General features: G+C 43.5%; 1 protein-coding gene across 4 annotated transcripts in view; it reads left to right on the top strand.

Moving 5' to 3' along the window:
* The window catches only part of CEP44 (centrosomal protein 44), a 55,631-nt gene that overhangs the window by 8,929 nt on the left and 32,597 nt on the right, over nt 1–14,105 (top strand). For all 4 annotated transcript variants that reach the window (XM_040333517.1, XM_040333509.1, XM_040333539.1 and 1 more), the window contains exons 3-4: nt 63–210; nt 7,125–7,271. In XM_040333517.1, coding sequence (XP_040189451.1) covers nt 63–210; nt 7,125–7,271 — 295 coding nt within the window. The remainder of the gene's footprint in view (nt 1–62; nt 211–7,124; nt 7,272–14,105) is intronic.

The following is a 14,105-nucleotide window of genomic DNA, read 5'->3' on the forward strand; positions in this document are numbered from 1 at the left end:
GTCATTTCCTGAGCATCACCTAATTCTTTTTCTTTTTTATATTTGATAATGCATGCATAAAGTTTGGTGAAAGGAGATCCGTCTGCAACATTGCCCATTATCAGCTACACATTTACTGGTTATTCAACACACATCGCAGAAATCCTGGTGTCCTTAGATGTTGAACTTTCTGCAAAGAGCGACTTGAGGTTTATTGACGCTGTTTACAAGGTAAAGTATATTGCTGTACTTTTGTCTTTAACAATAATAAAAATGATCCTTTTAGTACAGAAATAATAAGTTTAAGTTCAACAATGAAAAACTTGCAGTGGGCACACAACCGATACCCCCCCCCCCCCCCCTCACTGCATTGCAAAGGGGTAAATACTCCTTAAAGAGGAACTGCAGTCTACTCGCATCATTTGTAATAAAAACATCTTTTGCCATTCTGAAGCTTCCCTCCAACCACTTTGCATATTATTTTATATATACTGTGATTCTGTACTTGCCAAATATGCTGCAGAAATCTCTCTCCACTAAGTCTGGCTGCATCCATTGTAACTGTGGGTAGCTAAAGCTGCTGCCTGTTCACTTCCTGGATTTACACACACACCTCATTGGCCCTCTTCTGACTCACCCCCCCCCCCCCTCCTGGCAAACTCTCATGAGAGAGAGAGCTTTGCATGATGTCATAAGCCTAGGCTTTTTATCTAACAAGAAACGGGCAGTGGGCTGTGTAAGGTATTGGCAGAAAAAACAAGGGCCGAAGATTTAATAGATGGAAAGTTGAAAAAGTGACTGAAGTTTCGCTTTAAAAGTCTAATTAAACCCACAACCGTAAAATCGGTCTGTATATACATTAAAGCATGCTTGTTATCCTCACTGTGGAACCTAAGGGGTTAATCCTCTGCATGTGTAAAAAGACTGTTTGATCCTGTCTCCTCTGTTCCTCCCCTTCTTCCACTGTCCCCAATCCAATTTTGATAGCACAGGGCCTTGGGGGTAACTGTGCACAGTTTGGTGTAAATTGCCAGAGAGTTTTCATTTCTTGGTGCATGTGATCAGCACAGGGTCAATCGGCACTGTCCAGACAGGGTCAGGGTTCCTGCAGCCTCATAAGACAGTCAGAGTGAAATTAAAACTCCTATAAGCTTTACCCAGACACTAATAGAAGTCATAAGACTGCTATATACTACTGATGAGAAAAGGTATTTAGCAGTTTATATTTAGAAAAATAATTGCATTTCCATGTTCTCTGTACTGTGGGAAACCAGATACAGTGAATGCAGGGTCCTGGGATTAGTAACCCTTTAAGTCTGCAGAAAAGGCTGTATTACTCGTACTCGCCTGATACCTAGCATCAGCAGGTCTGGCAGTGTCCTCCTCTCCCTGAAAGGGGTTGTAAAGGTACAGTTTTATTTTTTCCCCTAAATAGCTTCCTTTACCTTAGTGCAGTCCTCCTTCACTTACCTCATCCTTCGATTTTGCTTTTAAATGTCCTTATTTCTTCTGAGAAATCCTCACTTCCTGTTCTTCTGTCTGTAACTCCACACAGTAATGCAAGGCTTTCTCCCTGGTGTGGAGTGCCGTGCTTGCCCCCTTCCTTGGACTACAGGAGAGTCAGGACGCCCACTGACACACAGCTCCTTTCTCTATCTGCAATGTAGAGAGCATCCTGACTCTCCTGTAGCCCAAGGGAGGGGGCGAGCACGACACTCCACACCAAGGAGAAAGCCTCGCATTACTGAGTTACAGACAGAAGAAAAGGAAGTGAGGATTTCTCAGAAGAAATAAGGACATTTAAAAGCAAAATTTAAGGATGAGGTAAGTGAAGGAGGGACTGCACTAAGGTAAAGGTAACTATTTAGGAAAAAAATAATTGTTCCTTTACAACCCCCTTGATGCTCTGGTCTGTGGGTGGAGCCTCAGTATAATTGCGGGGCTAAACGTGTGACTGCAGCTAGTAGTAGCTTACAGAGCAGGCTAGGGGGACCTATCTCATAGATTGAGGGAGCCAGCTGGAGAAGGGAGTTGAGTAAGAAATTCAACCTCTTCTGGAACCCCCTAGACCCAATGCAAGGGTATTTGTAACTTTTAATTGTGGCATATTTATTAACCACTTAATCACCGCCCCATAGCCGAATTACGGCTACAAGCCGGTTCCTTAACTCTGGGAGGACGTTCATGGACGTCCTCCCAGAATTGCGCACCCCCTGGGGCGCGCACACGCGAGTGTCCACACGGATCGCGGTAAATTGCCGCTAATAGTGGCCGTTTACCACGTGATTGCTCCGTCTAATGACAGAGCGATCACATGTAAACAAACCGGCGTCATTTGACGCCGGTTCCTCCCTCCTCTCTCTGTACTGTTCGGTACAGTGTGAGAGGAGAGAGCGGGTGTCAGCAGCACCATCGGCTGGATCTGTGACTATTGCAGTCACAAATCCAGCCATCCCTGCTCAGCCATCCCTGCAATACCCCCTGCGCTGTACTCTGCAATACCCCCTGCGCTGTACTCTGCAATACCCCCGAACAATTTTCAGATATTGGCACCATAGCTTGTGGACGCTATAACTTTCACAAAGACCAAATATACACCGATTTGGGTTATTTTTACCAAAGATATGTAGCAGTATAAATTTTGGCCAAAATTTATGAAGAAAAATTACAAATTTGCTAAATTTTATAACCGAAACAAATAAAAAATATTTTTTTTACAGAATTTTCAGTCTTTTTTTTCTTTTTAGCGCAAAAAAAAAAAAAACCCAACGGTGAATAAATACCGCCAAAAGAAAGCTCCATTTGTGGGAAAAAAAGGACAAAATGTTTATTTGGGTACAGTGTTGTATGACTGAGTAATTGTCATTCGCTTGACCCCTGCATTGCGCAGCTGGTGAAGGACTCGGCTGTTACCTTGGCACCATTTATAGCAGACATTATTAATATGTCCTTCGCTATTGGAACAGTGCCAAGTATTTTGAAGCAGGCGGTTATAATCCCCTTGTTGAAGAAGGCTAACGTGCCACGGTCCGATCTAAGTAATAACCGACCTATTTCGACCTTGCCTTTCCTAGCTAAAATAATGGAGAGAGCTGTTGTGTGGCAACTTCAACCGCACTTGGAGTCCAATGATATTTTTGATGAATATCAGTCTGGATTCCGCCCTGGTAGAGGCACAGAGACCACCCTGATTAAAGTTAAGGATGACTGCCTATGGGCCATGGACAGCGATGAGGCTTCAGCATTAATATTGCTGGATCTGTCGGCTGCATTTGATACTGTAGACCATGCCAGACTTTTGGAAAGGCTGGTGTCTGTGGCCGGGTTTGAGGACATGGCATTGACATGGATGGCCTCATTCCTGCAGAATAGAACTCAGAGGGTAAGACTAGGGACATATTATTCATCTAATAGCTCCTTGTCCTGCGGGGTTCCTCAGGGTTCTGCGCTATCGCCGATATTATTTAATATCTACATAAGGCCACTACTATATATTATTCGGCGCCATAATCTTAGCTTTCACGTTTATGCAGATGATACGCAAATCTATTTTAAGCTACCTAAAAATGAGGAAGTTCAGGTAGATTTGGCATCCTGCCTGGAGGAAATACAGTCCTGGATGGGAGCCAATTATTTAAAACTTAATGGCTCAAAAACAGAATGTATTATTATCAGTAATCAGAGCAAAATCAATGTGACTGATTTTCCTTCTTGGCCGGTTTCGTTTATGCCATCCCCGACCCTGGCTACCCAGGTTCGGAACTTGGGAATCATTGTGGATTCCAAATTGTCATTGAAGGCGCAGGTAAATCAGGTGGTAAGCGCATGTTACTACCAACTGAAACTCCTGCGCTCTACATTGCATTTCATTGACGAGGTGGATAAAGTCCAAGTGATCAATGCTTTTATTGGTAGTCGGCTGGACTATTGTAACGCGTTATACATGGGGTGTCCAAAAATCCTTCTGCATAAGCTTCAACTGATCCAAAATGCCGCAGCAAGGTTATTAACGGGTGTGGGTCGTCGGGACCATATTACACCTTCTCTGAAAGCCCTGCATTGGCTACCAGTGGCTGAGCGGGTCTTGTTCAAAGTGGGTTGTATCGTCCATAAAGCCATCCATAAGATAGGCCCAGGGTATCTGCAAGAAAAATTTACCTGTTACGTTCCCAACAGATCACTGAGATCTGCTGATCAGGCCAATCTGACTGTCCCTAAATTTAGAAGAACTAAATGTGGAGGGAGGACGTTGGATGCGCAGGGCTCAATATTCTGGAATTCTCTACCTCTATATATAAGACGTGAGAAGGATCTACTAAAATTCAGGAAATTTTTTAAAACTTTCCTATTTGTTCAAGTGTATGGCCCTAATTAGGGTAAGATATTAGTATTGGTATGGTATTTTAGCTTTTTTAAATGTTATTATGTATTTTATATTGTTATCTTATAGTAATGAGAGATGTGTTCTGTATTTTTTTTATATGTTGGTTCTATGAGCGCATCGAGGCCTGCTGGTAATGACTGCGCTCTCAATAAGCAATTTAAATAAATAAATAAATAAATAAATTCAAAATATGAGAGCACCGAAAGCTGAAAATTGGTCTGGTTATTAAAGGGGTTTAAGTGCCCAGTGGTTAAGACTTTCTAACTTTTAGCATCCCCTGTACATCACCTGAATTGTTAGTGATATTAAGGTTTTGATTATTTTTTTTTGGACTCTTCTCTAGTCCCCTTCCGATGCTCCTGGTCCCTCCCTCCTGCCGAGTGCCCCCCATAGCAAGGGGGCACCTAACCCAAGCTGCTGCTCCCTGTATGTGAATGGACACACAGCAATGGCTCAGCCCCGTCTCCTCATTGGCTCACTGATTTTGATTGACAGCTGGGGCCAATAGCTTCTGCTATGTGTCCCAGCCAATCAGTGGGGTGAGTCCTGGACAGCCGAGTCTCTTGTGCAACATAGCCGAGTCCCATCTCGATCCAGCTAAGTGTTAGGGGGGCTGCTGCACACAATGTTCTTTATCTTAATGCATGGAACCACTTTAAATGTCTGGTAATGGGCACAGAGAGCTGGGAAGGTGATAGGGTAGCTCAAAGAAATCGGGTAGAATTCAAACATATAACGAGAAGTATAACCACACAAAGAGAAATGCAGACTCACGAAAACGTGGCCTCAATTTTTGGGCTAAAGCTGGCCATAGAGGGATTGAAATATTGACAAATTTTGATCCATGTATAGCTGTCTCCATTTAACAAAAGTCAATTATTAGATCGGCATCTGTCGAACAGGAAAACTTTTTTCTCCTGCTGTCTGTCAGAATGCAATGTCTCACCGGGGAGGATTACTGCATCAACCTCTATTGTGTGGATAGGGGAATCGGCTCTTCTTTTTTTTTTTTTTTTTTTCATAAGCCTACTGCCATCAGCCTCGTCTTTGGCCTCCTTAAGAAACTTATGCCTAGTACACACGTACGGGTTTACCGGCAGACTTTTTACTGCCGGGAAACCCTGAGGGGAAAACCAAGAACCTTGCTCGGTTTCTTTGTGCCCTACACACAGCCGGGTTTCCCGACAGGAAAACTGCCATGAGAGCTTTGGTCGGGAAACCCGGCCATGTGTATGCTCCACTGCAGTCTTTTCCCAACAGCAAACCTGGCTTAAAACCCATCGGGAATCCTGGCAGGGGAAAAAAAACTGTTTGTGTGTGGTTTTTTTTTCCTGCAGTTTTCCTGTTGGGAAAACTGTGATGGAGCATACACACAGCCGGGATTCCCGGGCCAAAAGCTCTCATGGCAGTTTTCCCGACGGGAAACCCGTGTGTACGTGGCATTAGAGCACATTGATAAAGGACACACAACGATATTCACTCTGCAAACTAAAGGCTCCTGTATAAATAAGTTCCAAATACATTTGCTGTTATTGCACAAGCCTCGTAATGTAAGCAAAAAAACTTCCTTTGCTTTCACCGACTAAGCCGATTCTTCCTTCCCTCTCAGATACTGCAGCTGACAGTGAAAAAGTTTCAGTAGTGGCAGTCAGTCCAGAAAGCAGTGGGCAGAAATAGATATATGGTATATAAAAAAAGGTATACTGCGCTAGATGATCAAACTATGAGAACAGCAGCGAGAAAGCCAAGAGATATCATAGTGAACAGAGAAAAAAATGCAAAAAAGCTGCGCTTATTTAAAATGAACCATAAAAACTTGGTAGTAATTCAGTGATTAATAGAGGATATTGAAAGGTGATGTATATAAATTGGGTAATGATATTTTTAATAAAAGTATATAAATGTCTCCAATAGAGACAAGGTGCAATCTTGAATACAAACAAAAGTTCTAAAGTGTAGAAAAGAGTTCCAGCAAAATGGAAAATTCAAAAGCTTATCCACCGCCACCAAGGGGATAAAAATTATCTGTGTGATGATCACTCTGTAAGTGGGAACTCTCACCAGAAGATGTGGACCTCCTGTAATGGCGAAGTTGTAGACGTTTGCAGATATATCCCTCTGCTGGGTCAAATGGTTGGCCTTGTCTCCAGAGCTTACTAGTAGCCAGACAGGCATCAGCGAATCCAGCTAGTACACAACTCTCATCCGGAAATCTCGATGGATCAGATTTTTCGGAGTGTATGGAAAATAGGAGGCTCCAATAGTGTGTTCTTATTTAAAAGGTTTCCTTTATTGTTAAAACCAAAAAAAAGGTAATCGCACAGCATAAAAATTCATGTGGATAAAAGAAAGTTTTCCAAAACAAAATGCATATCATCCGCACTTCGGGGGTCACATGGGGCAGATGACGTCAGCGCGTATTCAAGATCGCAACTTTTCTCTATTGGAGACATTTATATACTTTTATTATTAATATCATTACCCAATTTTATATTCATATAGATCACCTTTCAATATCTACTATTAATCACTGAATTGCGACATAGAAATGGATATAGCCAGGTGCTGATTGGCGAGCTCTATAGAGCTTTATGATTTAGCAGTGACCATGCTGCTGACCACAGCCCCTGCAATACTGTATCTTCTATAATAAATGAAATACTGTTTCCTTTATGGAAGGTCTTAGTTCTACTTTGATGTTTGTTCTGTTGTCTGTATTATGATGTGTAAAAAATATATTTTACCGTTTTCTTTCCTGCAGGTTCTCAGAGATGTATTCCAATACAAGCCCATACTTACAAAGCAGCAATTTCTGCAATGTGCTTTCTCTGAACGGAAGATACAAACTGTCTGTGACATTATTGATTGCGTGGTGAAAAAACATAAGGAAATCACAAATCAGACTAAGGTACAATATTTATGCTCATGTGCACTGTTATATTAAGGTGGAACTATAGGCAAAACTTTTTATCCCCCCCCCCCCCCCCCATTTTGGATAGAGTAAGAGAGGTTTATAACGCCTGTTGGCCATCTGGGGAGATTTCCTTTCACTTCCTGTTCCATATCCAAAACAGGAAGTGAGGAAATCCCTGCAAATCAAGGGAATTCCTTGAGGACCCCCCAGGTCACCAGAACTAGTACAGTGGAACCTCGGATTGCGAGTAACGTGGTTAACAAGCGTTTCTCAATAAGAGCACTGTATTTTGAAAAATCCTCACTCGGTTTGCGAGCGTTGTCTCGCAATACGAGCAGGATTCAGGCTAAAGCGGTGTGCAGTACCGCGTTTGGCCAGAAGTGGGGGTGCAGCGGCGCCGTTCAGAAATGCTCGGAAAGACTTGGAAATACTACTTTCCTGAGCCTTTCCGGCTGTTTCCGAGGCTCTCCGGTGCCCCCCCCCACCTCTGGCCACATGCGGTATTGCATGCCATTAAAGTCAATGCGGAACAAATTATTTTAGTTTCTATTGACTTCAATGGGGAAACTCGCTTTGCTATGCGAGTGCTTTGGATTAAGAGCATTCTTCTGGAATGGATTATGCTCGTAATCTGAGGTTACACTGTATGCCCATTGGAAGATTTCCCCTCGTTATTACTTTTCTGTGGACAACCCAACATGTGGTATTTTCTCTTTCTTTCATTTTCAATGCTAATGTTAAATGGATTAAAAAGAGAGGGGGAATCTCCCTACCGAGGACACACAGTAATAAAAACTTTTTCAAATTCCTCTCCACTGTGTCCAAAACTAAATGAAACTTTTGCCTTTTAGTTATACTTTAAATTTCATCTCCTTAAAAAGAAAGCAAGGCTTATGTTGGCAAGCAGAAATTATCAAAAGTGTGGTAATTCATAATAAAGCGTAATTAACACAAACACTCAAAGTTGCAGTTTCTGGGAATGTATTACAAGTCAGCAACGGGTCCTATATGTGATGTTGCTGGAATTAAACTAGAACTAGACAAGGGTGCACTCCCCTACACACCAAAGGCCGCTTAACTACATGTAGGAGGAGATTATAACCCTCATATTTGTCTATATGTATATATCAAGAGAAGTTTCGCCCATTAACCTTGGTAGTTGTTAATATTACCACATAAAGATAGAACGTTGATTTATATATAATGGCATTGACCTCATCCTATAGGTATACCTGTTATTAGGGGTGCCGAAATTAATCGGTGCATAGCGATTCGGGTGTCCCCGATGCGATTCTGATGCATACGACCCCGAAAATCGATTACCAGGATGATGCCCGCAGCTGCAGGCATCATCCCGGTACCGTTTTTAGAGCGGGCGGTAGGCTTTCCAGTGATAACAACCGATGCGGCTAAAAGCCGCTCAGTTGTTATCCCGGAGGAGCATGGAAGCAACGTCACGACATCACTTCCGTTTTATCCGGCTGCCAATGGCGCCAGTTTAAAAAAAAAAAAACAATGACAGTATTCAGAATCGCCGTTTTTCGGCGATCTGAATACTTTGAAGTGCAAAGGAGGGATTTGGGGTCTTTTAGACCCGATCCCTCCATAAAGAGTACCTGTCACCACCTATTACTGTCACAAGGGATGTTTACATTCCTTGTGACAGCAATAAAAGTGATCAAACGTTGTTTTTTTTTTTTTTAACAGAATGTAAAAGAAAAATAAATAGAATTAAGCGCGCCTGTCCCTACGAGCTCACGAAGCGCAGAAAACACATACTCATGCCGAGCCTGCATATGTAAACGGTGTTCAAATCACACATGTGAGGTATCACCGTGATCGTCAGAGTGAGATAAATAATTCTAGCACTAGACCTTCTCTGTAACTCTAACCTGGTAACCGTTATTTTTATTGTTTTTGTAAAGTGTCGCCTATGGAGATTTTTAGGTACCGTAGTTTGTCGCCATTCCATAAGGGTGTGCAGAAAGACACTCCCCTGTCCCACAATCCAGCGATGTGGACACCCGAACCCTCTACTCTCTCCCCCGCCTGTCCACGGCGCCGGCAATACTACTGTAGGCATCCGGCTGTGACAGATTGCAGCTTCACAGCCGGGTGCGCATGGCTCACTGCGCTGTCCTGCATAGCCAGGCAATCTTCTGGGACCTGTGATGTGTCCCAGAAGATCGCAGGGAGGAAAGGACGCCTAGGTGGCCCAAGCGGAAGTGGAAGCTCGTCGGTAATCGTGATGCATCGCGGAATCGAACCGCTTACCAGGTAACCGAATCGTGAGACCAGTGAAGATGTGCACCCCTACCTGTTGTGGTCATTTACATACTTTTTACGATTTACAATAAAGGTTACGTTTTAGCTAAGCAGCCTTTGGTGTGTAGGGAAGCGCACCCTCGTCTAATTCTAGTTTATTTTTGCCATTATTTTTTCATTATCACAGGCTTTTGTATATGTTACTGGAATTATCATCACTATATGTAGTTCTTGTACTAATATTGGGGGTATACAAGCGTACTTTGATTTCTAACCTATGCGTATGCTTATAATAAAGCTTACCTGTAGGTTAAATGAATAACTCCTAAACGTGGTCCGATTAGGAGATATTCTAGGGAGCAGCAGCCATTGACAACACCGGTGCATGCGTGCTGAAGAAACTGCATACCCGTACTGTTCCTTCAGAGCTCTGTGCTGTGGGTGTGACTTCTACGCACATGCTCTGGAGTGGCGTCATCACAGCTTGGCCATTCAAGGCGCTGCAGCCTGCAAACCCGGAAGGAAGACCAGGTGAAGATGGAAGCCTTTGCAGCAGTGACAGTGCACCGCTTGAGGGCTTCGTTTCAAGGTAAGTCTTTCATAATGTGCTATTCTCCGATGGATACTAGCACATTATGCCTTTTTAACTCTGCAGAATTGTTTTTATTTGATTTTTTTTACGCTTTACTATCTCTCTAAAAAGATAATCGCACGTACTTACCTAGGTAGATGTAGCATCGATCTGATGCTGCATCTCTCCCCTGCTGACTTCAAGACCAAGAACTGAGCGATCAAAGAGCGCTGACCGCTCAGTTCTCGGCCTTCAGCGAGCAGAAAGCTGGTGACTGTCAATCATTGGCTCTCTGCTTTGCCCCTCCAGCGCTCACTGGAGCACTGGATTATGGAGGTGGTGGGGGAACGGCTGGCTCAAGTTCTAGGCGGCGTGCTGAGCCAGCTGCCAGTCAGGAATCTTAAAGGATCCTGATATTAGTCAAGATTATCTAGAGTCTGGACCAGCTGAGTGACGTCAGCCAACAGCGAACTTCGCTTTGCAATGTAAATCGCAGGCCAAAATCGCAAAAAGTAGTACAAAAACTACTTTTTTTTTAAATCGGTGCAGCGCCGCAGATGCGACATCACACCGGTTTAGGACTGTGCCATTGCCACCAATTTTGACATGTCAAGTCGCGTGTTAAATCGCACCAGTGTGAACCAGGGCTAAAGTCCAACTCCAGCAAAATGGTTTTGATTTTTTTAAAGCAACTCGGTAGGTTTGAATTTGCCATGTACTGTTTCTTTAATGGCAAAAATAGTGTTGTTTTTGACAATGCTTTAGTGTCTGTTCACTTTGTGGCAAACTCGGGGTTAAAGAACCTGTGCCAAATTAAAATGATCTGGGCAGGAGCAACACTCTGTCTACCCATAACCTGCCATCTTCCTTCTTTCTTTCTTTTTTATCTTTGCTCTGCATGCCATGTCTTAAGATTCTTCCTTTTTTAGAAGATAATCTGATTTTCGTTTCTTTTGGTATTTGCGTAAAGGTACGCTTCATTTCTGATCTCCAACGCTGACACTTCTGGGCGAAAACCTTTGAAAATGTCTTAATTATGAGTTGGCTGAGATTCTTTGTCCAGTTGATCTGGAGTCCATTAGAAGCTGATGAAATAGTTTGTGGCCTAGGAAATGTGATTTTGTTTTAAGAAGGACATGTGTTCACAATTTTCCCATTAACCTTGCCTTATTATAGGGCAGTGATGGCGAACGCGTGGCACGCGTGCCACACCTGGCACGTCAAGCCCTCTCTGTGGGCACGCCAGGAGAAAAGCAAACACCGACCGGTGTTGTAAAAAATCCTCGGACAATAGAAACTTATTTGGCCCCCATCAAACTACACATCCCACAGGTCTCTAGGGCAAGCAATGACGTGTCTGAGGTGGGCGTGAATGATAAGACCCGGCTCCCACAAGTCTCTGGGGCCAGCGGTGATGTGTCTGGGGTGGGTGTGACAGAGAACATGGCTCCCATGCGGCTGGAATCAGGGGTGATGTGCGGGCGGGAACGCGCTGTCGGATTGGGAGACACAGACACTGGAGACAGGTGAGATGTGGACATCATGTGTAGATCAGTTCTGTTTGTGGAGTCCTGCTTCTTAGAGGCTGAGGTTTAAGCTCCTAATGTACATCCTGCTGACCGGAGCCATGCCATACCTGTACCAACTGCTGGAGGTACCTTCCCCTTCAACTCCTTCCTGTCTGGTTTCACCTCCTTCATCCTGGCCCTGTGTCTAGGATCCAGATTAACCCCCAAAATAAAAGATTTCCTGGGAATCTCTCCAGAAAGTGCCTTTGCAGATTTTCTCTTTGCCAATACACTTGCTTGTCATACACTTTGTTGGGTGAAATTATCGTTTTTCTTCATTGGAAAAAATATATATATATATATATACATTTTTAAACAGCAGCCCTGGGAATTGTGCCCCGTTATTATTGGTATCATTGTGAATCCTTGTACCCCATCATTGGTGTCATTGGGCCTCATTATTGGTATCATTGGCAAACCTTGTACCCCATCATTGGGCCTCATTATTAGTGTAATTGGGAAACATTTTACCCCCCTCATTGGTGTCATTGTGCCTCATTTGGAAACCTTGTGCCCCATCATTGCTGTTATTTGGCCTCATTATTAGTGTCATTGGGACATTGTGCCTTATTATAGGTGTCATTTGGAAACCATATGCCCCATCATTGCTGTTATTTGGCCTCATTCTTCGTGTCATTGGGAAACATTTTACCCCCTCATTGGTGTCATTGTGCCTCATTTGGAAACCGTGTGCCCCATCATTGCTGTTATTTGGCCTCATTCTTAGTGTCATTGGGAAACATTTTACCCCCCTCATTGGTGTCATTGGGAAACATTTGGAAACCGTGTGCCCCATCATTGCTGTTATTTGGCCTCATTCTTAGTGTCATTGGGAAACATTTTACCCCCCTCATTGGTGTCATTGTGCCTCATTTGGAAACCTTGTGCCCCATCATTGTTGTTATTTGGCCTCATTATTCGTGTAATTGGGAAACATTTTACCCCCCTCATTGGTGTCATTGTGCCTCATTATTGGTGTCATTGGGAAACATTGTGCCTCATTAGGTAGGTCAGTGCATGTGTAAGGTAGGTCAGTGTATGTTGCACAGTGCATTCTAAGCACAATGCATTCCTGAACCCTGCATTCTGAGCGAATCTGGCAGAATCTTACGTTTTTTACCTCTTAGGGCTCATTCAGAGAAGGATGATCAGTCCCATCCTCTGTACAGAGCCGCTGGTGGGTTTAATTCTGTGTTGGCACTTTGAAAGAAATATGTTGGTTTTGCGTCGCGGTTTGGGCACTCGGGCTCAAAAAGGTTCGCCATCACTGTTATAGGGAATGTATTCTACAGTGCATGACTTCCAAAGTGAAATAATGGCCGTGGCACAAGTATCTGTAGTTATTTGTTTTTCTTTTTAGGTGGTTTAAATAGTAAACACAGCGTTTGGTTTGACTATACATTCTTTGCCTAATCTCTTTTGTCATACTTTGGCCTGCAAATTGCTGTAGAGGGCGGGAGATTATTTATCCAATTTTTATCCTGTCTAAGAGTTCTCTAGTCTTCATCTAGTGCTTTTCTAACACTATTAGTCTACTGTTTATCTAAAACCTGAATATGATGTATCCGCTTCCAGCATGACTAATTCTATCACACAATTTCCAAACAAGTGATGTCAAGTTAGCATGTGTAGCCCCTTCAAGTTCTTTCTCAAAGGCACAATGATCACCATAGTTTTTCGTATACTAAAGCATAATGCAAGCTGTATTCTCATTACCATGCGTTACTTATACAATCAATAAACATGTTTATAATATGGAACAATGCCTCCTGCAACACATTATATTTTCTTTATGTGGTCTATTTTCTGTCAGGCTCGGCTCATATGTATACGAATTAGCGTGGCATCACCAGTGACATTATTACAGTGATCAGTGCTAATGATATGCACTGTCACTGTACTAATGACACTGGGCAGGAAGGGGTTAACACCTGGGGCGATCAAATGTGTGCACTGCTTTTACTGGGGATCTAGTTGTTTTCATTCCCAGCTTAGTAGTAGGGGTGCAATGGATAAAAAAACTCACGGTGCGGATCGTTCCTCGGATCAGAGTCACGGATCGGATCATTTTTCGGATCAGCAAAAAAAATTAAAAATCTCCCCCACTGTAATATCCACATCTCCCCCCCCCCCCCCCCCCCCCCCCACACACACACACACACACACACACTGTAATATCCACATCTCCCCACTGATATCCACATCTGGCGTCACTAGGGTTGGTGTCACCCAGTGCAAAAAAAAAATGGTGTCACCCCCCCCCCTTTCAGTACAAACGACACCCCCCAGTAGTAAAGACAGTGACACCCCCCAGTAGTACAGACAGTAACCCCCCCCTCAGTGCAGACACCCTCCAGTAGTACAGACAGTAACCCCTCAGTGCAGACCCCTCATCAGTATGACTCCCAGTCCCCCTTACAGACC

The sequence above is a fragment of the Rana temporaria genome, chromosome 1, assembly GCF_905171775.1.
Source record: "Rana temporaria chromosome 1, aRanTem1.1, whole genome shotgun sequence".
Taxonomy (NCBI): domain Eukaryota; kingdom Metazoa; phylum Chordata; class Amphibia; order Anura; family Ranidae; genus Rana; species Rana temporaria.